Below are 24,629 nucleotides of genomic sequence, written 5' to 3' on the forward strand. Positions count from 1 at the left end.
ATTCTCCGGTATCGGTGCAATGTCCGCCGACCGGCGCCAAAAACAGCGCAAATCAGTCCGGCATCGCGCCGCCCCAAAGGTGCGGAATCCTCCGCCCCTTGACCAGCCGAGTCCTAACCTTGAGCGGCTAGGCCCGCGCCGGACTGATTTCCGCCCCGCCAGCTGGCGCGGAAATGACATTGCTGGGCAGCGCATGCGCGGGAGTGTTAGCGGCCGCTCACGGCATCCCCGCGCATGCGCTGTGGAGGGAGTCTCTTCCGCCTCCGCCATGATGGAGACTGTGGCGAAGGCAGAAGGAAAAGAGTGCCCGGATCGCGGGCCACGCCATCGTGGGGGCCCCCCCAGGGCCAGATCGCCCCCCCCCCCCCCAGGACCCCGGAGCCCGCCCACGCCGCCTTGTCCCGCCGGTAAGGTAGGTGGTTTAATCCATGCCGGCGGGACAGGCATTCTAGCAGCTGGACTTCGGCCCATCCGGGCCGGAGAATTGCGGAAGGGGCGGGGTCCCGCCAGCCGGCGGGGCGCGATTCCCGCCCCCGCCGAATCTCCGGTGTCGGAAAATTCGGCAACCGGCGGGGCGGGATTCACGCCAGCCCCCGGCGATTCTCCGACCCGGCGGGGGGTCGGAGAATCTCGTCCCTGATGTGCATTAGCAACTGTGCGTGCTCACCAGATTGTGCCCCAGAAGTAAGTCCACTAAAGTCACCCACCGAATTGTGTGTTTTTATGTGCTGGTGGAAGGTGAGGTTTATAGCTGTGACACCTCAATGGTGTTCTCCTCAGATCTCTTCTCCAATATGTTCGGTTGGGGGGGGGGGGGGGGGGGGGGGATCCAGCCCCATCAGACAGAGATTGTCATTCCTTTTGATCGATTAACCCATTAACCTTAGAAAGCTCTCCCCTCATACCTATATAATTGGCTTGTTTCAGTTTTTTGTTTGTCAAACTTAATGTGGAATTAAATTGTATTAGGATCACTATTTTCCATTGGGATCTTCAAATGACATTAATTAGCCCTGCCACATTGCGCGATTCTACATTTAAAATATTTTTATCCCTATTGGTTCTACAACATATTACTTTAGGAAACTATCACGAAGGTGTTCCATAAACTACAGATCACCTTTGCCAATTTGATTTGCCTATTCTGTATGAAGATTAAAGTCCCCCACAACCATTTCATTGCCCTTGTTATAAGCTCCAAGAATTTCTTGTTTAATTCTTTATCCAATAGTATAACTGCTGTTATGGGGTCCATAAACTCCTCCCGCCAGTGTTTTTGACCTTTGTTGTTCTTAATCTCCACCCATACTCATTCTACTTCCTGATTTTTTGAGCCAACGCACTGTCTCACAAATTACCTTATGTGCTCTATTATTATCAGGTCTACCACTCCTCCTTTTCCATCCTGCTTGTCTTTTCAAAATGCTGTATACCCTGGAATATTTACTTCCCAACCTTGGTCACCTTGAAAACGTGTCTCCACCTTGAAAGGGTTGATCTTCTCAGATAAGGATAACTGCTATTGATGGGCCCTTGCAATGCCAGCAGTCCCCGTCTATTTGGCAAATAAATCCACGCCCTTGTACTTAGCAGGAGGTTGTCAAGTTTAGCAAGGGAGGACAGTGCATTCCATTCTTTTGAGTACACAAATAGTGTGGGACTCCAGGATTCTCAAGTTTTATGGTTGCCAAAAGCCATTAAGGTTCGTCCTTTAATAATGCACCCAAAGGACTTCCGGGTGCGGCGATGACCAGCTAAGTCGCACGTTTCGGCAGCTCCCGGTGGAACGGACTTTTGGGCTCTTAATAGGAGCCCCAACGGCAATTTAAACGGCCAAAATCACTGTGCGGTAAACTAGAAGGGAATCTCCCCCGGACACGCATGGATAAAGTAGAGGATAGCAGCCAGATTGCGGAGGATCCTCTGGAGCAGCGGCAAGGAAGGCAAGCTCAAAGCAAGATGGCGTCGGAAGGTGGCCGTTTGTTATGGGGCCCAGACCAACAAGAGTTCCTGCGGCGCTGTGTGGAAGAGCTGAAAAAGGAATTGAAGAAGGAGTTGTTGGCCCCGATACTACAGGCGATTGAAGGGCTAAAGGAGGAGCAGAAGACCCAAGAGCAGGAGCTTCGGGTCGTGAAGGCAAAGGCTGCTGAAAACGAAGATGAAATACAAGGCCTGGTGGTGAAGGCAGAGACGCACGAGGCGCAGCAAAAAAGGTGTGCGGAAAGGCTGGAAGTACCGGAGAATAATTCGAGGAGGAAGAATTTAAGGGTTCTGGGTCTGCCCGAAGGCGTAGAAGGGGCGGACGTCAGGACATATGTGAGCACGATGCTTCACTCGCTAATGGGATCGGAGGCCCTGACGGGCCCTTTGGAGGTGGAAGGAGCTTATCGAGTTATGGCGCGAAGACCAAGGGCAGGAGAAATAACTCGAGCCATAGTGGTGAGATTTCACCGCTATAATGACAGAGAGATGGTCCTAAGATGGGCGAAGAAAACTCGGAGCTGCAGGTGGGAGAACGCGGTGATCCGCGTGTACCAGGATTGGAGTGCGGAGGTGGCGAGAAGGAGGGCAAGTTTTAATCGGACTAAGGCGGTGCTTCACAAAAAGGAGATCCAGTTTGGAATGTTACAACCGGCGAGATTGTGGGTCACACACCAAGGGAAGCACCACTACTTTGAGACGGCAGAAGAGACGTGGACATTCATTGTGGACGAGAAGCTGGAATAGTCTGGCGAGAGAAAGAACTTTTGGGACAAAGTGGTGGGGTGATTATGTGGGGCGAGGAAAAAGGGGGGGGGGGATGATTTTTCAGTTTGTTAATCTTGCGATCCTGTAACTTTTCTCTCTTCCCCATGTTGGGGGGGGAGTATGAGGAACTGTGGGCGCCGGTCATTAGGGGCGGGGCCGAGTGGGAAACGCGCGCTTTGTTCCCGCGCTATGGTAATTATGGCGGGAACAGGGACGCAGGAAGGAGGGGGCCTCGCACAGTGGGGGCCGAGGACAAGGGGGGAAGCCGAGGTCGCCCAGAGTTCGCTGACTTCTGGGAGCAACATGGAGGGTGCAACTACGCTAGGAAGGGATCTAGCAGAGGGGGGAGGGGGGGGTTAACTGGGTTGCTGATGCTAAGGAGAAGGGGGAGCTGTTATGGGATGGGGTGGTCGAGGCGGGAGGGATACACGGGTACGTGGGAACCGGGTGAGGAGCTGGGTTAAAAAAGGGGATGGCTAGTCGACAGGGGGGGGGGGGGTAAAGAGCCCCCCAACCCGGCTGATCACGTGGAACGTGAGAGGGCCGAACGGGCCGATTAAAAGGGCACGGGTACTCGCACACCTAAAGAAATTAAAGGCAGATGTGGTTATGCTGCAGGAGACGCATTTGAAATTGATAGACCAGGTCAGACTACGCAAAGGATGGGTGGGGCAGGTGTTTCATTCGGGTTTGGATGCGAAGAACAGGGGGGTGGCTATCTTGGTGGGGAAACGGGTACTGTTTGAGGCAAAGACCATAGTGGCGGATAGTGGGGGTAGATATGTGATGGTGAGTGGCAGATTGCAAGGGGAGGCGGTGGTTCTGGTGAATGTATATGCCCCGAACTGGGATGATTCAAATTTGATGAGGCGTATGTTGGGACGTATCCCGGACCTGGAGGCGGGAAGGTTGGTAATGGGGGGAGATTTCAATACGGTGCTTGATCCAGGGCTGGACCGATCGAGGTCCAGGACCGGGAGGAGGCCGGCAGCGGCCAGGGTGCTCAAGGACTTCATGGAGCAGATGGGAGGGGTAGACCCCTGGAGATTTAGTAGGCCTAGGAGTAAGGAGTTCTCATTTTTCTCCCATGTCCACAAAGTATATTCACGGATAGACTTTTTTGTCTTGGGAAGGGCACTGATTCCGAAGGTGACAGGGACGGAATACACGGCCATAGCTATTTCGGACCACGCTCCACATTGGGTAGACCTGGAGGTAGGAGAGGAAAAAGAACAGCACCCACTCTGGAGAATGGATATGGGCTTATTGGCGGATGAGGGGGTATGTTTAAGGGTGAGGGGGTGCATCGAAAGGTACTTGGAGCTTAATGACAATGGAGAGGTTCAGGTGGGAGTGGTCTGGGAGGCGTTGAAGGCGGTGGTTAGAGGGGAACTGATATCCATAAGGGCACATAGAGGGAAACAAGAGGGTAAAGAAAGGGAGCGATTGCTGAAAGAACTTTTGAGGGTGGACAGGCAATATGCGGAGGCACCGGAGGAGGGACTGTATAGGGAAAGACAAAGGCTACATGTGGAGTTTGACCTGCTGACCACAGGTAAGGCGGAGGCACAGTGGAGGAGGGCACAGGGTGTACAGTATGAGTATGGAGAGAAGGCGAGTCGGCTACTGGCCCACCAATTGAGGAAGAGGGGAGCAGCGAGGGAGATAGGTGGGGTGAGAGATGAGGAGGGAGAGATGGAACGGGGAGCGGAGAGAGTGAACGGGGTGTTCGAGGCATTTTATGAGAGGTTATATAAGGCTCAGCCCCCGGAAGGGAAGGAGGGAATGATGTGTTTCTTGGATCAGCTGGAATTCCCTAAGGTGGAGGAGCAGGAGAGGGCGGGACTGGGAGCACAGATTGAGATGGAGGAGGTGGTAAAAGGGATTGGGAGCATGCAGGCGGGGAAGGCCCCAGGACCGGACGGATTCCCAGTGGAATTTTATAGGAAGTATATGGACCTACTGGCCCCGCTTCTGACGCGAACCTTTAATGAGGCTAGGGAAAGGGGGCAGCTGCCCCCGACTATGTCAGAGGCAACGATATCGCTCCTTCTGAAGAAGGAAAAAGACCCGCTGCAGTGTGAGTCCGACAGGCCCATTTCCCTTTTAAATGTAGATGCTAAGCTCTTGGCCAAGGTGATGGCGACGAGGATAGAGGACTGTGTCCCCGGGGTGGTCCACGAGGATCAAACTGGGTTCGTTAAGGGGAGACAGCTGAACACGAACATACGGAGGTTGCTAGGGGTAATGATGATGCCCCCACCAGAGGGGAAGACGGAGATAGTGGTGGCGATGGACGCCGAGAAAGCATTCGACAGAGTGGAGTGCGATTATCTGTGGGAGGTGCTGAGGCGATTTGGTTTTGGAGAAGGGTATATCGGATGGGTACAGCTGCTGTATAGGGCCCCGGTGGCGAGCGTGGTCACGAACAGACAGAGGTCTGATTACTTCCGTATTCATAGAGGGATGAGGCAGGGGTGTCCCCTGTCTCCGTTACTGTTTGCATTGGCGATTGAGCCCCGGGCCATAGCACTGAGGGGCTCCAGGAAGTGGAGGGGAGTGCTCAGGGGAGGAGAAGAACACCGGGTATCCTTGTATGCAGATGATTTATTGCTGTACGTTGCGGACCCAGTGGAGGAGATGCCTGAGATAATGCAGACACTCAGGGAGTTTGGGGAATTTTCGGGGTACAAATTGAATATGGGTAAGAGTGAGCTGTTTGTGGTGCATCCGGGGGAGCAGAGCAGGGGAATAGATGACTTACCGCTGAGGAAGGTGACAAGAGATTTCCGGTACTTAGGGATTCAGATAGCCAGGAGTTGGGGAACCTTACACCGGCTTAATCTAACAAGATTGGTGGAACAGATGGAGGAGGATTTTAAGAGATGGGACATGGTGCCCGTCAGTGGTGGGTAGGGTGCAGGCGGTTAAAATGGTAGTCCTCCCGAGATTCCTCTTTGTGTTTCAGTGCCTTCCGGTGATGGTCACCAAGGCTTTTTTTCAAGAGAATTGAGAAAAGTGTCATGAGTTTTGTGTGGGCCGGGAAGACCCCGAGAGTGAGGAGGGGGGGGCAGCGTAGCAGGGATAGGGGGGGGCTGGCACTACCGAGCCTAAGTGAATACTACTGGGCCACCAATATCACAATGGTGTGTAAGTGGATGGGAGAAGGGGAGGGAGCGGCGTGGAAGAGATTGGAGATGGCGTCCTGCAAGGGAACCAGCCTACAAGCAATGGTGACGGCGCCGTTGCCGTTCTCCCCGAAGAATTACACCACAAGTCCAGTGGTGGTGGCAACACTAAAAATTTGGGGGCAGTGGAAACGACATAGGGGAAGGACGGGAGCCTCGGTGCGGTCCCCGATAAGAAATAACCATAGGTTTGTCCCAGGGAGACTGGATGGGGGATTTGGAGCATGGCAAAGAGCTGGGGTTGTGCAACTGAGAGATCTGTTCGTAGACGGGACGTTTGCGAGTCTGGGGGCACTGACGGAAAAATATGGGTTGCCCCAAGGGAATGCATTTCGGCACATGCAACTGAGGGCTTTCGCGAGGCAACAGGTGAGGGAATTCCCGCAGCTCCCGACGCAGGAGGTTCAGGATAGAGTGATCTCAGGGACATGGGTGCGGGATGGTAGGGTGTCGGATATATACAGGGAAATGAGGGACGAGGGGGAGATCATGGTGGATGAGCTGAAGGGGAAATGGGAAGAAGAGCTGGGGGAAGAGATTGAGGAGGGGCTGTGGGCTGATGCCCTACGTAGGGTAAACCCGTCGTCCTCGTGCGCCAGGCTAAGCCTGATACAATTCAAGGTTTTACACAGGGCGCATATGACCGGAGCACGGCTCAGTAAATTTTATGGGGTAGAGGATAGGTGTGGGAGATGCTCGAGAAGCCCAGCAAACCACACCCACATGTTTTGGTCATGTCCGGCACCACAGGGGTTCTGGGTGGGGGTGGCAAAGGTGCTTTCGAAGGTGGTGGGGGTCCGGGTCGAGCCAAGCTGGGGGTTGGCTATATTCGGGGTTGCAGAAGAGCCGGGAGTGCAGGAGGCGAAAGAGGCTGATGTCTTGGCCTTTGCGTCCCTAGTAGCCCGGCGAAGGATATTGCTTATGTGGAAGGAAGCCAAACCCCCGGGCGTGGAGACCTGGATAAATGATATGGCAGGGGTTTATAAAACTAGAACGGATAAGGTTTGCACTAAGGGGTTCGGCTCAAGGGTTCACCAGACGGTGGCAACCGTTCATTGACTACCTCGCAAAACGATAAAGGAAATGGGAAGGTAACAGCAGCAACCCAGGGGGGAGGGGGGGTGGGGGGGGAGGGCCCGGGCGGGTCCTCAGGGGTGTTTTTTTGTATAAATATTTATATTAGGCTATGTATATTGGATTGTTTGATTTTATTTTTGGAGAGTTATTAATTTTGATAGGGGAGTTGCCATTTAGTTTATATATTATTTATTTATTTGTTAAAAACGGCCACTGTTATTTATACTGTTTTACTGTTGTAAAAAGGAAAACCTTTGTATTGTTTTGTTTGGCCAAAAAAATTTGAATAAAATATATATATTTTTTAAAATAATGCACCCAAATAATTATGAATTAAAATCGCTAAAAGTTCCCTCTTATTTTAAAACCAGCATGTTTATAAGAACATAAGAAATAGGAGCGGGATGGGCCATATGCCTCCTCGAATCTGTTTCACTATTTAGTCAGATCATAGTTGAACTTATATATCAACGCCACTTTTTCACCAAAGTGGACATGGTTCGCTGGTCCTCCCGCACATTTTGCACACCTATCTTCTACCCCAAAGAATCTGCTCATCCGGGCCACTGTCATGTGAGCCCGGTGAACAACCTTGAATTGTATCAGGCCTCCCTCTTTCTAAGCTGCTGTGCAAGCATTCTGCTGGCCTTCTCTCCATGCTCATAAATCACCCCCCTCAACTTTCTCAGTTGCTCCACCGCTCTCCCTGTGGTTAACAAGCCAAACTCCGCCTGTAGCCTCCACCGTTCCCTTAAAAGCCCTGCCTTTGGGGGTCTCCGCATACCTCCTGTTGACCTGTAGTATCTCCTTAACCAGTCGGTCCGTCTCTGCCCTGTCTACCTTCTCCCTGTGGGCCCGTATCGAGATCAGCTCCCCTCTAACCACCGCCTTCAATGCTTCCCAGTCCACCGCTGCCAAAATTTCCCCCATGTCATTGACTTCCAGGTAGTTCTGAATACATTTCCTCAGCTGCCCGCACACCCCTTCATCAGCTAAAAGACCCACGTCTAACCTCCAGTGCGGGCGCTGGTTACTGTCTTTACTAACCTTCAAGTCAACCCAGTGCGGAGCATGGTCTGAGATTGTGATTGCCGAGTACCCCGTGTCCACCACCCCTGACAGTAAAGCCCTGCTCAGAATAAAGAAATCAATCTGGGAGTACACTTTATGCACGTGTGAGTAGACGGAGAACTCCTTCACCTTCGGCTGCCCAAATCTCCATGGGTCCACCTGCTCCATGAACCCTTTTAGTTCCTTTGCCATTGCTGGCACCCTGCCCGTTTTTGAGCTTGACCGGTCTAAACCAGGTGGTATAATAACTGTGTTGAAGTCCCCTTCCATGACCAACTTATGCAAATCCAGTTCCAGTATCTTCCCTAGCATCCTCTTTATAAACTCCACATCGTCCCAATTTGGCGCATACACATTTACTAGTACCACCTGCACCCCCTCCAATTTCCCACTGACCATAATGTACCGGCCTCCCACATCTGAAACTATTCTTCCTGCCTCAAATACCACCCGCTTGTTGATCAGGATCGTGACCCCTCTAGTCTTCGAGTCCAGTCCAGAGTGAAAGACATGTCCGACCCAACCTTTCCTCAATCTAATATGGTCAGCTACTCTAAGGTGCATCTCCTGCAGCATTACCACATCCACCTTCAGTCCTCTCAAATGCACGAACACGCGTGCCCTCTTGACCAGCCCATTGAGCCCTCGTACATTCCAGGTGATCAGCCTAGTTCGGGGGGCTCATCGGTTCCCCCCCCCCCCCCTTCGCCGATTAGCCATCACCTTTCTTGGGCCTGTCTCCCACCTGCCCGCCCCCAGGCAGCCTCCGCCTCCGACCTCCTCTCTGTCCCTCAGCAAAAGTCCCTCCCTCGTCAGCAGAACATTTTCCCCCCTCCCCCCCCTAGTAACAGCACAATGTAAATTGACCCTTTTGATAAGCCTAAGATCTGCTCAGCCCCCACTACGCTTCCGTGAGCTTGCCCGCCCAGCTAGCTTGGTGGCCCCCATCCCTGGCGCCAGACATTCACCCACCTATTGTTCCCTCCCCCCCCTCTCATACACACATATTCAAATGACAAACAACCCCAACACAATTGCCCAACAGAAACAAAAAATGCTAAACAAAGAAAAGATCAAGCAAGAGATCCAACATCTAAACAAACACACCTCCATCCCCCAACAGTGTAAATGTAAACTTTAACTCACTCAGCTCTGCAACTGGCCCCAAATCAATACAGAAGGTATTACAAATAGCATCCACAAAACGAAAAACGAGAAACTTTTTTAAACATGAACGTTGTAGCAAAGTTCAAAAGTTCTCAGTCCGCCACCAGTCCTTTCCAGTTCGCGAGGTCCAAACAGGCGACTCAAAATAAAAATGTTGCTCCTCGTACGTGACCCAGAGACGGGCTGGAAACAGCAGTCCGAACTTCACCTTTTTCTTAAAAAGGGTCGACCTGATCTGGTTAAACCCCGCTTTTCTCCTGGTCACCTCCGCACTTCGGTCCTGATAGATCCACAGGATACTGTTCTCCCATTTACAACTCCGTGTCTGCTTGGCCCACTGTAGAATACGCTCCTTATCCAAATACCTGTGGAATCTCACCACCATTGCCCTCGGGGGTCTCCAATTCGTGGCTACCACGTGAGCGCTCTGTGAGCCCTGTCCATCTCCAAGGGTCAGGAGAACGCCCCATCCCCCAGCAGCTTCTCGAACATGTCCGCTATGTATGCCCCAGCGTCTGCTCCTTCGGACCCCTCCGGGAGCCCAACAATTCTCAAGTTCTGCCGGCGGGACCTACTCTCCAGGTCCTCCACCTTCTTCATGAGCCTTTTCTGCTGGTCTCTCAGCATCCCCACCTCCAACTCTACCGCAGTTTGATGTTCCTCCTGGTCCGCCAGCGCCTTCTCTACTTTCTGGATCGCCCGATCTTGGGCATCCAATCTAAGCTCCAGCCACACAATTGACTCTTTAATCGGGTCCAAGCAGTCCATCTTCTGCTTGCCGAAGCCCTCCTGGATAACTTGCATCAGCTGCTCCATTGACCACTGGGTCGACAAGCCAGAGGTCCGGTCCTCCGCCATGCTTTCTCCCGCTGCAGCTTCAGCGCAAGCCTTCTCTGTCCGTCTGTTTCTGCCTTTGCGAGCACTTCTAGTCCTCCTTTCCATGCACCGATGTGGGAATCCAGTACACAATTGCCTCTGTCATCTATTTTTCAAATCAAGTCCGGTAAAAAAATCGGGGGGAAAGGTCCAAAAGTCCGACCCGAGCGGGAGCCACCAAATGTGTGACTTACTCCTTCATAGCTGCCACCGGAAGTCCCCCTTTGTGAATTCTTGACTGTTGTCATGTGAGAGTACATTTAAGAAATGGGTGTTTATCAAATAGCTGTAGTGGATGTACCTTTAAGAAATGGGTGTTTATCAAATAGCTGCAGTGATGTCAGAGTGTGGGTGGAGCTGGTCTGTCTGTCTGCTTGTTCTTTCGTTTTTGAGCTGGCAGCTACATTGTGTGTTTAGTTTCGTTTTCAGAGTTGGAGCTGCATCCAGCCAAACAAGGTGTAATTTTGATCTCTCTCTGCATGAAAAAAATGTCTTCAGATCACTTGCTAATTTAAAAGTGATAACTGCTCTCAGTAGAGAATTTAAACCTGCTGTCTTTGTTAAAGAGGGTATTTGTCTTATGGATGTTGCTAGGAAAGATTAAGGGTCACTTATAGAGTACTGTATTCTTTGAGGAAGTATTTGAGTTGATAGTTGCTAAGATGTTTACTGTGTGTCTATAAAATGTTAACTGGATTCATATAATATACATTGTTTTGTTTTAAAAGTACTTTAGATCTCTGTTGCATCACACCTGTAGAGTGGGCCCTTGTGCTACCCATAACCAAAATCTATCAAACGTTGTGGGTCAGGTGAACTCCATGATACACTTTGGGGTTCTCTAAACCGTGGCCCGTAATACTGTTCAACACAGAATCTTGAACACTCAACATTATATGTGCATGCAAGCATAGGCATATGTACTGCATTTGAGATGCCAATAGCTTTCCTGGAACTTGCTGCCTATTCGGGTGGTGGAAGTGGAGACTTCCTCTTGATGATGTCAAAAGGAAAGTGAATATCCACATTCACTATGCAGCACGGTAGCATAGTGGTTCGCACTATGGCTTCACAGCGCCAGGGTTCTAGATTTGATTCTCGGCTTGGGTCACTAACTGTGCAGAGTCTGCACATTCTCCCTGTGTCTGCCTGGATTTCCTCCAGGTTCTCGAGTTTCCTCCCACAAGTCCCGAAAGACGTGTTGTTAAGTGAATTGGACATTTTGAATTCTTCCTCTGTGTACCCGAACAGGTGCCGGAATGTGGTGACTAGGGGCTTTTCACAGTAATTTCATTGACGTGTTAATGTAAGTCTACTTGTGACAATAAAGATTATTATTATTATATAAGGGAAATCCCTTTCTTGGCTACAGGGATAGGGCAGGGTAATGGGACTGGCTGGATTATTCTACAGAGCACTAGCATGGACTCGATGGGCCAAATGGCCTCCTTCTGTTCTGTATTGACTCTGTGACTCTAATTCATGTTATTATATAACAGCTGAATCCCACACTATTTTTCAGGTCTTCAGGAAATCAGCAGCTTTACACTTCACATTTGGTTCTCATGAGATGCGCAAGGAGAATTGTGACAGCAGGAAATATTTCATTATAATGTCACATTAGAGGAACTAATTTGCCAGATTCAGCCTGGTCAGGAAAAATTGCTTGAACAAAGATTGCTTTTCAATTCCGTTCAGCCTGATTCCTAGCAGAGTTTGTAGTGATTGTGCCATATTATTTCACTGAGAGGGCAGCAAAAGTATCCAAGAGCAGTTTTTATTTCCATGGGGAAAGTGGTAACAATCAAGGGAAACTATTGCAATTGCAACCAAAAATACTTGTTTTTAAAAAATGATTAAATGATGGGTTTGGCAATCAATGATTTATTTGGCTCACCGTGTACCTGAAAAAGTATCAGCATCTGGAAGAGTCTCACATTTGCATGTTTTCTTGTTAAACATAGCTAAAATATGAAGCAGTACACACATGGATTATCCATAATGTATTTGCCCTTCAGGCATCTATATACAACACATTCAAACTGGATGACAGAATGGATGTAATGGACTAAGATGAGAATCATTTCATATACTTCGAGGGTTTAATGGATGCGTTAGCGGAAATGACCTGGTTTATCTTTGAGTCACATGTCTTGGTTTTGTCTCACATATATCTTTTCATCCAGTATAATAAAGGCAAATACTTAATTAATATCAAAAGTTGCATTTAACTGCATATCTATTTGCCTTCCACTCTGATTCTGCCTCTTTACATCTATCTACCATCAGTTAATGTTATCACCTTCAGATTGTTTCTGTCTTTTGTCTGGATGGATAAAGATGTGGCTACTGTTAGGAAGTGTCGGAAAAATATTAGGAGTAGAAGAATAATGATAACAGATAGGTTTGGAGCTGTAAATAAACAGAAGTGGAGAATCTCAAACATAAATAAAATTTGTAGGAAGAAAAAGGCAGGTTAAAAAGGATTGAATTGTTAAGATTTGTGAATAGGATCTTTGCAGTGAGAATAAAGCAAATAGGCTGATGATTAGACTTCTGAAGGTTAAGGTCGGGGATATAGAGTAATATAGAGAACTGGCTACTTGGAACAGATTAAGCGATCCTGGTTTTACAAATAACAGGGACCGTCTTGCAGGTAAGCGCAGGAGAGATTATCTGCCTTTAAATTGGAACAATAAAACTAAGTAATCATATGATCAGACATAGGTATCTATATAGCTAGGTATGTACGAGTAGTACTGTAATTACAGGAAATAAGATAAAATTCAAATCAAGTTAGGCATTGTAAACAAAAAAAATAGAATATCTAAAACATAAGTAAAAACAAACCTAAATTAAGTGCCTTTACTTGATTGGTAGAAACATTCAAAATGATCTGGACTGAGGGCATATGCAGGAGAAAGTAAATATGTTGTGAAAACCAAGCACAGAAGTTGGGAGAGAATTTAACATGCAGGGAAATAAGAAGGAAATATAGCTTTAGATTGTTTGAAGGTCATGAAAATTTGAATTCCAAATTCAAACTACCATGAGGAGGCTTGGACCTTCAAACACTGGATTATTATTCCAGGTCTCTGAGTGAATTGTCAATTTCATAAACAAATTTCATAAACATTTGAAGTGGTTGATAGAGCAGCTTACTATCCAAATGTTCAGAAAGGTGCAATAAAGGTTCACAAGAATGATACTAGAACTGAGAGGATACATTTATCAGGAAGGGTTGACTCTTTTTTCTCAAGGAAATAGAAGTCTGAGAACTGACTTGTTAGAGATTGTTAATATTATGAAAGGGTTTGATAGGCTCGGCATATAGAGAGTGTTTCTATACATTTAAGATAGTCACTAAAAATTCAATAGGCAATTCACGAGAAATTTTCAAAGCAGAAAGTTGTTAAATTGTGGAACTTGTTACCGCAAGCTGTTTTTGTGGCGACTAGCATAGATGCATTTGTGGGGAAGCTAAACACAGGGTGGCATGGTGGCACAGTGGTTAGGACTGCTGCTTCACAGCACCAGGGACACGGGTACAGTTCTGGCCTTGGGTGACTATCTGTGTGGTGTTCGCACGTTCTCCTGTGTCTGCGTGGGTTTCCTCTGGGTGCTTTAGTTTCCTCCCACAGTCGAAAGATGTGCAGGTTAAGTGGATTGGCCATGCTAAATTGCCCCTTAGTGTCCAAACATTAGGAGGGGTTACAGTGATAGGGCAGGGGAGTGAGCCTAGGTTAGGTTACACTTTTGGAGGATCTGTGCAGACTCGATGGGCTGAATGGCCTCCTTCTGCATGGCAGGGATTCTATGATTCTATAAGGGGAATGGAATTTAAGGATATCATGATGGGGTTGGATGAAGAAGGGTAGGGGAACATTGACCAAAGAATAAGCACCAGCATGAACCTTTTCGGCCAGTTGGCTTGTTTCTGCCCTGTAAATATGTAGTTCCATGCCTTCCTTAAGTCACAAAATCCACAAGACTGAAAACCATTACCAAAATGTGATTTGAACTCACATTCACTGAATTATTTATCTAGGCCTCTGGAAAAGACCCATTGATATATATATAAAAAACAGATTTGTCACACATTTATTAGTGTTACTTATTTTGTACCACTGGAAATATGTTAGAAAACCTACTTGTTACATTATGTCTTGTATCCCTGACAGGAACTCACACCATACCTGGTCTTTCATGTAAACAAAAAGTATCGAGAATACAAAAGTATGTGGACCTTTGGAAGTTAAATTACCCTAATGTGTCCAACTTTAGGATGACCAGCAATCAGTATCAATGAGGAGAGAACTTGAATAACAAATTTCATAAAGTAAGTACAAATGAATTGAAGAATGATTGAACTGAATAAAATTGAACAATTGCTGAGAAATAGTTCAATGGAGGAATGATGAATTACTGAGGCGATTCCTCCAACACCCCCCCCCCCCCCCCCATGCCCCACATACCACCCAATAAGCACAAAGCTTATTAATTATGTATTTTAGGCCCAGATTTTCGCTCCTGGGTTGGGTGTGCAGAGACAGGAGAATTCCAAGCTTCCCAAACCTATCCAGGAAGAATTGAGGAGGATGGCAGGTGTGAAGGCAAGCTGGGCAGAAGGCCTAAATCAAGGCTCAGGCACTGTATCCAAAGTTGAAAAATTAAGATTAAAACATGAAACATCCCACCATACCTCACCCGGCACACAACATCCCATGTCCAACCATGCCACCACATGCCCCCACCCACCACCGTAATGCTCATTAACCTCCATGCCAACTTATGCCCCCTCCCAACTCCTCATACCTGCCCTATCTCACCCACATCCATTGTCTTTTATAGCCCCTATGTCAACTTAGTGTCAATTCATTCCAACCCTTGCCACCTACGTTGACCCTTTTGACTTACACCCACCATGTCAGCTCACCTAGTATCCATCATGCTCAGACTTCAGGACCCATGCAGTGATTATATAAAATAATGTTCAATTGAATAAAGTTCTAAGTGTCTTCTGCAAATTTCTCGATATTGAAAATAAACAGTCACATTCATAAACGCCCATTCACATTTACATTCCTTCTACTAAATATAGCCTTATAGCAACAAGCATTTCATTCAAGTTCACAATCCCTTTTAACACCAAACATTGGAATTCATAATCGCACATCAAGGAGTCTATAATAACTTGCAGTTGTCAATCAAACTGTGAAATGGTAGACACCCCACTGTGATAGATAGTTGTGAAATCAGTCTTGTAGCATTAATCCAGTAATGTAAATCCTCAGATTTTTCTCAACAGAGTGAAATAGCAAGCAATCTTTTATTCAATATTTCAGATATTATTTTCCAAGATTTAAGACCAGGGCTTTTAAGTGCTTGACAGCTCCCTTTCACGGGTGCTTCTAGCAGCTTTGGCAGGTCTAGTTGACAGGTCCCTGTGACAGTTGTTTGTGACAGTTTTGACAGCTCTGTTGACCGTTCTCGTGAGCTTGACAGTAATGGGTTTATGTACTTTTTAAACACATTTATGCCTAATTATAACAATTTCAAAAGACACCTAACCTATCCTAAAGGGCATCTGATTTCAACAAAAGGGCACCTGATCTCCCCCAAAGGGCACCTGACCACCACCAAAGGTTTCTCAGGGTCTGATCCAAAGAGATACCATACCTCTACAAAGGGGTACGTTGGCTATCCAACTAAATCCACAAAGTTCAGACCTTCTCTATTCTGCACACTTTGGGGTTCACACTTTTAGCCTGTTAAAATTTCACTTCAGTAGCGGCAGCTGAAGATTAAATGCTCATATGTACGAAACGCATACCTCCCTTAATTCTGTCCACGCATAAATGGGAAATGCTGTATTTGGGAGAGCCTCTCCATCATAGTGAAAATTTGGGCCTAGGAGTTTAAACTTTTCTAACTATTCATCATACCTTTGATACTTCAGATGATTCTTATTGCGCTTTCTTGCAGCTTGACCAATGCACATGCCAAAGCTGTACAAAGAACTCCAAGTGAATCTGACCGTAAAGAAGTTGCCTGAACATAATTTCAGTTGACCTTCAACGTCCTGGTTATGTAGCCCAAGGTTTTATTTGTTTTAATTACTTCTCCACATTGTCTCAGCATTGAAAATGACAAGTTCACTCAATCTATTTTAAGGCCTCTTTGTACAAGTTCGAATCCCCTTGATTATATACCTATGTTTCTAATTTCCTATCTCAAAATGCATAGCTTTTAACATCTGTCCATTCATTTCATAACAGAGCGTAATCTCTCTTTAAAATGTTAACTGCATTTTTCGTATCGATTGCTCTCTCTACTTTAGTGTCTGTTGTTAGGTGAACAAGCTTACAATTGGCTTTAATTCCTGTTCGCTGTTCATTTTTACAGATAAGAAACAATAGGAGTTAAAGCACAAACCCCGGAGTACCCCACTCAGCACCTCCTCACCCCATTTTCTGGGTCGAATTTCTGCCTCTCTTAAAATATTAATATTTTTTCTCCTTGCTTTCTATTTTGCAGAACCTCTCCAGTACGCAAAGAATCTTTCTCCACTATAGACAGTGCCTAACATATTTCCTTCCTAAACTTCAGCAGTCCAGTGTATGTGCCACCTGATCCAGAGATTTGTTAGCTTTCAGTTCACTTGACGATGAAATAGCTTATGCAATAGTCATTGTAATATAACAAATGAATTAGAATTGTTTCTAAATACCTTTATCGCATCATTTGCATACTCCATTGTTCTCATCCTTTGGTACTAATTTGCACTCTAACCATTTTTTACTGCTATGAAACTGATTTTGACTCCAGAGTCTTCTTTTGGCATTAATTTGTTTTAATAGTTTCCCAATCTCTTTGTATCTTTTTCAGGCAGATATTGTAGAGATAGCTCTTTATTATTATTTTTGTTGTTTTGTCTTGTGTACTTAATTCAGGTTTACATGTGAAATTGGTACCAAAAGTCTAATATTCAACCTACAAATACCAGACACAAAATGGGGAAATGCAAACTTAAAGTAACTTTTAAATGGAGAAAAATGGGAAATGTTCATATTCAGAGGGACCTGCGTGGTCTAGTATACAAATTACACAGGTTAACATACAACAACAGGTAATTAGGAAGACAAATTGTATCTTAGCCAAGAGTAAAGAAGTCTTACTACAATTATATAGGATCTTGGTGAGATCATACCTGAAGTACCTTGTATAATGTTGGTCTCCTTACCCAAAGAAAGATATATTTGCCTCAGAGTAAGTACAACAAATGGTCGCTAAATTGATTCCTGGGCTGAGAGGATTGACCTAGAAGGAGGAATTAAATAAACAAGGCCTATATTCCCTAAAATTTAGAAGAATGAGTGAACTAATTGAAACAAATGAAGTTCTTCGGAGTCCAAAACCGAGCTTTAGAGTGAGGGGTCAGCCAGTTAGGATGGAGATGAGGAGCAATGTCTTCACTTTAAGGGTTGTGAATCTTTGGAATTCTCTATCTCAGAGAGCTCAGCTTGCCCAGTCATGGTGTACATTAAAGACTATTGATAGATTTTTGGATACTAAGGGAATTAGGGGAATGGGGGTAGTGCAGGAAGGTGAAGCTGAGGTAGAGGAGTCATGGTATTATCGAATAGCAGTGCAGGTTTGAATGATAGAGTGGCCTACCCCAACTCCCAATTCTTATGTCCTTACAATAGTGTTAAAAATAACTAATCAATTGAGTCCGGTCATTTATTTTCATCCAATCTTTTTCATTACAATGTTATAGTTCCCAGTTAGGCATTATCCTTATTATTTGGCATCAAAAGACATTTTAATATATAGCACAGTCTCAATTCTGATAATTCCAGAAAATAAATGTAAAATAATTCATCCGTTGCTCCTCTGTTGTGTAGGCAAGGGCATTAACGGGTATGGAATCGTGATGAGTAAATGGAAATAAGATGCAGATCAACCATGATCTAATTGAATAGTGGGAATAGGAGCAAGGTGCTGGCCGGCTTATTCCTGCTGCTATGTGATTCATCATTCTGCATTAATGTCATAGCAACAGTCTCTCACAGTCCTTTTTTCACATATTCTTCCAAATGTGATTAACATTATCTTGAATTTACCAAAGTGATACGGTGTATGTTACAAAGTTTGAGATAACAAGAGTGAATAAAAGGTGATTATGTAATCTCAGGATCAGACAATATCCATAACAAATATTGGAACTTTGTTCATATGAACAGATATTTGGTGGGAAATTTGAGGGTACCGAACGGCATGGTGGCACAGTGGTTAGCACTGCTGCCTCACAGTGCCAGGGACCTGGGTTCGATTCCAACCTCGGGTAACTATCTGTGTGGAGTTTGCATTTTCTCCCCGTCTCTGCATGGGTTTTCTCTGGGTGCTCCGGTTTCCTCCCACAGTCCAAAAAAGATGTGCATATTAGGTGGATTGTCCATGCCAAATTGCCCTTTAGGGTGGGGTTGCAGGAATAGGGCGGGGGATTGGGCCTAAGTAGTGTGGATGTTCAAAGGGTCGGTGCAGACTCAATGGGCTGGATTCTCCGATTTCCAGGCTATGTCCGGAGGATGCGTGGCGTTTTACACCAAAAGGATCGGCGGCGCCCCAACACCGATCCTCCGGCCGGTGAGGGGCGAGCAACCCGTGCCACGTAAAACACCCGGACTCCACGACACAAACGGCCAGAGAATTGCCGGGTCTGTAGCCACTGCACGCTTTAGTCACGCCTTACAACATGGCGCCGGCCGTGCGTGGGCCCGACCTGCCAGATGGTGCCCCCCTGGACAACGTCTCACCATTCCCCACCAGTCCCCCCAGCCCTCGCCGAAGGCCCATCCATCCCCCACCCCCAGCCAGCAGCACACCTCCCGTCTGACTGTGACGGCGTTGGACACAGTCCGCAGCCACCACGCCGGATTCCCGACCGCTGGGACCACACATCCCCCACGTGGTCGGGAACTCGGCCCATTGGGGGCAGAGCATCGGGGGAGGGCCTTCCGGTGACGTCCTGAGGCCGTCCCAATGGTACGCCTCGCGCTCCTCGATAACACTGTTTTGGAGGGGGCGGAGCATCTGAAAACAGGCACCAACCCTGATTCCATCGTAAAAAGGGATTCTCTGTCCACTCGCAATTATGACATCAGCGTCGGGGAAGGGAGAATCCCACCCGATGGGTCAAATGGCCTCCTTCTGCACTGTAAGGATTCTATGATTCTACATTTAATGAACCATGTATTCTGGGGCAGACTGAATCTGGGACCAACCAAATTGATCGAAATTGTATTTTCTAGTTACATTTCATGTTCTATGGTTTATAATAGAACTTCTACTTGCAGATTAATTTTATTGCTCACTCCCAATTATGTCTAATACTCATGCCAAATGTTTTGTAATGAAATTTTGATGGTATAATTCCACATAACTGAATAAATCACCAAGAACCTATGAGTGATGGAAGTAAAAGTTTAACAAAGCTAAACTGAAATTAAACTCTGCAAACCACAAACTGACAAAAGTCAAAATGAATTTTTGTTACCAAAGTTTTTCTTAAGGAACTAAAGGTGAGATCGCATTTGGATTACCTACTCCGTGCTGGGAAACTAAATGTCTCGTGTAAATTCTTCTTTGATTTGTGAGTTTAGCCAACAGTGCCTTTATCTGGAACCATTAAGACAAATGGTAATTCTTTTATCCAAATGAGATTACTTTGCTCTCAACAGTCCACTTAAAACAAAACATCGCTGCTGCTAATCTTTGGTTCTTGCCTCGTATATTTTGTTTGAACTGTTGTCTTAAAATAACGTTTGGCAACCTTTAGTGGTTTAAAGTTGATTGGGTTGCAAATTCGGGGCTGACTCACTTGAGTGTATGAATGAATTCAGTGAAATGTAACTCCACTGCTCCCCCTCACACTGGGGGCCACAGCAAAACTCACAACACCCTTTCTGCCTCGTTGGTTTTGAAGTGGCACAACAATAAATAGTTGACACTTGCAAGTATCAGATCTCATGACGAAGCCAGTGCTGCCCACTGACTACTCAAATCGATTGCAGCCAGATTATAAGAATGAGCGCAGTTGAGATCGTATTGCTGATTACACATTGCTACCTGCCTTGTGGCTGAGTTTTAAATATATTATTCCCCCGCATGCGTACATATAAGATGATGCCAGTCACGGCAGGAACGAAATGGATCCCAGAAAAAATAGAAAATTGAACACAAATCTCGCGTTTAAGCTGGAGGAGGCGAATGTGGCTCCATGGCTTTGTGCCTCTGACACAGATGTTGCAATTACCTTACCCGTCCTCGTCTGGAAGTCAATATTCATTTATTTCTCAACCTAGAAGGAACTTTTCAATTGGCAAGGAAAGGAACATTGCTCCTGTAAAAAAGAATCTCAGCAGAAACAGTTTTCCTGCACTTACTTTATCTGCCAGGATCATGGAAGAGCCGCCGTGTATTCCCAAGATAGGAATAAATGTCTGGGAGGAAATAAAATCCAAAATCTGAGCGATAGCCTCCTGGTCCGTGTCATCTCCAAACACCACACCGTGGATCTTGGTGCCTGACATCAGGTCACACACGTGGGTAATGATACTCTTCGGGTCGGTCTGGTTCACCGCCACGGTCACCACGTTGACATCAATGGGAAAATCGGGGGCATCTTCCTTGATCCACACATCCCTAAAGCCCGTGCTGTCGGGGCTCCTGCCCAAAATGATGGCGATGTTCAGGGTCGGGTAGCCCTGCTGCGCTCCGATTAGATCCAAGTGGAAGATGAGGAAATCGAGTAGCAGCACCGCAAGAAAGCCGAGGCGTCCCATTTTCGGAAGCTCCGTCCCCTGCAAAGGTGAAGATTACCAACATCTGCAGATTGCACCAAAACACACACGGGTTCTTTCTTCCCCTCTCCCTTCTTTGAGATTTTAAAAACATCTACAAGGCATCAACATGGAAAAGTTCACCTAGTCACCAAATAAGGACAAAGGAAACCGCAGTCTCCGCATATTCCGAGAGGCTTTTTTTTCTCTACTCGTCATGAAGACCCAAAAAAGGCATCTGACCTAATTTACATACTACTGAGTATTCAGGACAGGTTTATAAGAATATCTTTCCCTTACGTCGGGTCACAAATAATAAGGGGCTCGTGTTGCTAAATCATGTGTGTGGGGGTGGGGGTATTGTTTGTTCCCCGCTCACACAAAACAGCGGGTCCTCTCTCACGATTGCTTTTCACGGGGCTTTTTGATGCATTTCAATGTGTGGGTGAAATTTACTAACTTGTCTCTTTTCATCTGAAATTCAGTGCAAGATCTAGAAGGGAATATAGGAACTGTTCTTGTTTTAACGAAGCACCATACTGTCCTGCAGCAATTTAACAAAAGGACGTTTTACCTAAGGTGCCGGGAAGTGGGGTGGTGAGGCTGAGTGGGGTAGAGGGGACTGTGGGCGCCGAGTACCAGCTTGGTGCTAGTAATGGAATACCAACTTAATGAACGGCATATGAGGAGCTATTTTAGTAACAGTTTAAAGTCACGAAATACAGCTTTCTGCCGAGTGGGCGTTCAGGCTTTAATGATAAACGGTTGAATCATTTAAGGTTGTGCTCTATTCCATGTTGATTTAAAACAAAAACGCTGCTATGAATCAAATGATTAATCTCATTGAAACACTTTAATTCCCAATCTTAAAGCACGTAGAAGGCATTTTTACACAAATAATAATAACGTAAATGTTTTAATAATGAGCATATATGTAAGCTATTTAAGTAGCAAAAGTGATTCGAAGGTTTCTCGACAGACACGCAGGAAAGAGGATAGACATTAAAACTGATGAGTTAAGTGAACCGATAAGCGACGTGAAATAAATCGGGATGAAGTTCATTCGAAAGCCAAATTCTTTCACATGAAATGCATTAATATGGGTTGAAATGAGAGAGCAGCAGCGTCCTCTGCAGTTGCAATTGTTAGAGGCAGGTTTAAGCATGATGCAGGAGACGTATAGATGTGACATACCTTCAATATCACGAAATGTATTCCGTTGCTGGCATGTTGGAGGGGTTTGCATATCTTGGCTCTCAACACCAAGGGTTATTTTGTGGGTCCCTGTATTTCCATAGAACGCCACTTTAAGCTTCAGTTTATCTCCTTTGCATTCAGCAGCGGCTCTTGTATCAGGAACTAGCGAAGTATGAAAGTATGCAAAGTTGGTCTACAGTGGGCATAAAATGCAGTAAGCCCGATTAAAAAATAAAACAAACTTGCTGCAATTTTTTTTTGGACTTTTACTTTAGTCTGGCCAACCCAATAATGCTAATTGCCAATTGTTCAGGTTGAGATCAATTATTTGCATTTAGCAATGCATACGTTCAGAAGAATTAGCAAAGGCGATTTGCACACAGAACAAATGGACCTCAGTTTCAACATAGCGTCACTTAGACCCAGTACATGGTATACTGTGCAAGCACAAATCTGCCGTGTAGAAGATGAAATCATATGAACGTATCTAATATTTCGGAGTAATTGCTATAAAGAGCAAAGTATAACTGCACAAGAGGCGGGTGATCATACAGGAGAAAAAACAGCAAACATACTTACAGCATCATTCTTCCACATAGCTGCAGCGCGTCTGCTCAATAATGAGGTTGCAAGATAACCCATTTGTACTGAAGCCCACCGGAACAACGCCAACGAATATTTCTGTAATCGACTCGCCTGTTAACGGATCCATGTAACATTCTCCTAAAACGTGCCGCAAAACCATTCGCTTTCATTGTAGAAATGTGAGCGTGCAAAGGATTCCCATTAGAATCGACGATTAGAGCTATCTTGAAGAATGGACTTTGAAATAGCAGTAAAACCAGCCACCGCACTAGCTGAACTCTTGTATTTTACGGTGCCAAACACAGGCGCTTCTGCCTAAACCCTTCAGTCTGTCTCCGTTGAGACTGCAATACTCAGAGGTTCTTTGGCTCTCTGTTTGAGGTATCAGTCAACAACACATCCTTATGGAGACTATGTGAATTACAGCGTCCGCGTGTGTGACTGTGTTATATGTAAGGGTATATGTCTTCAGGGTCCCATTTACTAAAAAGGGAATAAAAATGACTTTCTTGACGTAAAATATTTTCTACGTAACAACCCTGCTTCAGTTCTTGGGGTTTCTCAACTTCAAAGACAAAGGGCAGCTTAGCCGGTGTTATCAGTTGGCGAAAATCCAGGAGACAGAATCGAGATAGAAATCGGTCCGCCGTAGTTGAGATAAACATGCAAATTGCAGGTCTCTCTTCCACTGCGATACTCCTGGCAACCACAGACACTGGAAACCAACTATTAAGTGTTCATCATTTGCTAAAACTGGCGGACTGGACCAAATCAGGTTCCGGCTTCTTTTTCGCCTTTACCGCAATAGAAAATTGGTTAGACAAATAAAGTGGACTTTACTGAATGGGTCACCACAAAAGTGGAACGCTGGCCGCACCGAGGATGGGAAAATGAGGTTTCAACAAAAACAAGATGAAAGCTCGGGAGGACAATTTGTATTTTGGAGGTCCAGAAACACAGATGAAAACTCGGGTCGTGAAAAAAATGCCAAGGTGGACGTTTAGCGATACCCACAGGATCTGCCAAAATCGTGCGGCAAATGCAGAAACCGACATTAAAATCATTCGTATGATATCCTGAAAATCGGAGTCCTCGCCTTTAACCGGCGGGTGCTGCTTGACGGGTTTACACCACTTAAGATCAACCAACCAGTAATCTCAACGGCTGGGCTTCATTTTATTGTATTTCTGTTTTTTTCTCTCCGAATGAACACAAGGCAAGAGAGATCCCTGGATGGCTCAATTTAGATGGCAGTTTGTCACCAATGTCAGTTTGGAAAGGGGATCCTGGAGCATTTAAAACACGTCGGCTTCCTTTTCATGACACATTACAACGCTGCTCACGTAGCTCGGAATTTCTCTCTGGAAAACAAATATGCTAGTTCTTTTTTTGGCTGCGGCTGACGGATTCTCATATTGTCGTACCGCTTATCTCATTCATTCAATCCCCTGGCTACCGTGGGCGTCTCGTGCAGCTGTTTCATCTCTCTCTATATCTACGTTATATTAAAAAAAACAGAATGATTAATATTGCCGTGACTGTCAATGCTCGGTTAATGTACTATTTCCAGAAAAGGTACGGAATTATTCGCGCAACACAAGTTATTTTGGGTCCCCGTTGTCAGTGGCTTTTACCCACTGCGTAAATATATTCCTTCCATCAAGAAATGCAGTCTTTTCTTTGAAAAAATATTGCAACCAATCGTGACATCTTTCGAAATCCAATTACAGCAACATTCCATGGTTGACAGGAAGCGAGTTGGGACTGCGGTTATATATTCTGAGTAACAAAAATGAATTCTACTCCCACAAGCAGCTCAGCAGCATGCTGCATTACTGTGCATGCACAGCACTGCTGTGGGCGATGACTGCCGAAA

General features: G+C 46.0%; 1 protein-coding gene across 2 annotated transcripts in view; it reads right to left on the reverse strand.

Moving 5' to 3' along the window:
- grin2aa (glutamate receptor, ionotropic, N-methyl D-aspartate 2A, a) overlaps nt 1-24,271 on the reverse strand; it is a 475,972-nt gene extending 451,701 nt beyond the window's left edge. For both annotated transcript variants that reach the window (XM_072481712.1, XM_072481711.1), the window contains exons 1-3: nt 22,748-24,271; nt 22,166-22,361; nt 20,576-20,992 (exon numbers count right to left, since the gene is read on the reverse strand). In XM_072481712.1, the coding sequence (XP_072337813.1) occupies nt 20,576-20,974 (399 nt within the window). In that variant the 5' untranslated portion in view covers nt 20,975-20,992; nt 22,166-22,361; nt 22,748-24,271. The remainder of the gene's footprint in view (nt 1-20,575; nt 20,993-22,165; nt 22,362-22,747) is intronic.
- Between the last annotated feature and the right edge of the window lie 358 nt (nt 24,272-24,629).

This window comes from Scyliorhinus torazame, chromosome 17 (assembly GCF_047496885.1).
Source record: "Scyliorhinus torazame isolate Kashiwa2021f chromosome 17, sScyTor2.1, whole genome shotgun sequence".
NCBI classification, from domain to species: domain Eukaryota; kingdom Metazoa; phylum Chordata; class Chondrichthyes; order Carcharhiniformes; family Scyliorhinidae; genus Scyliorhinus; species Scyliorhinus torazame.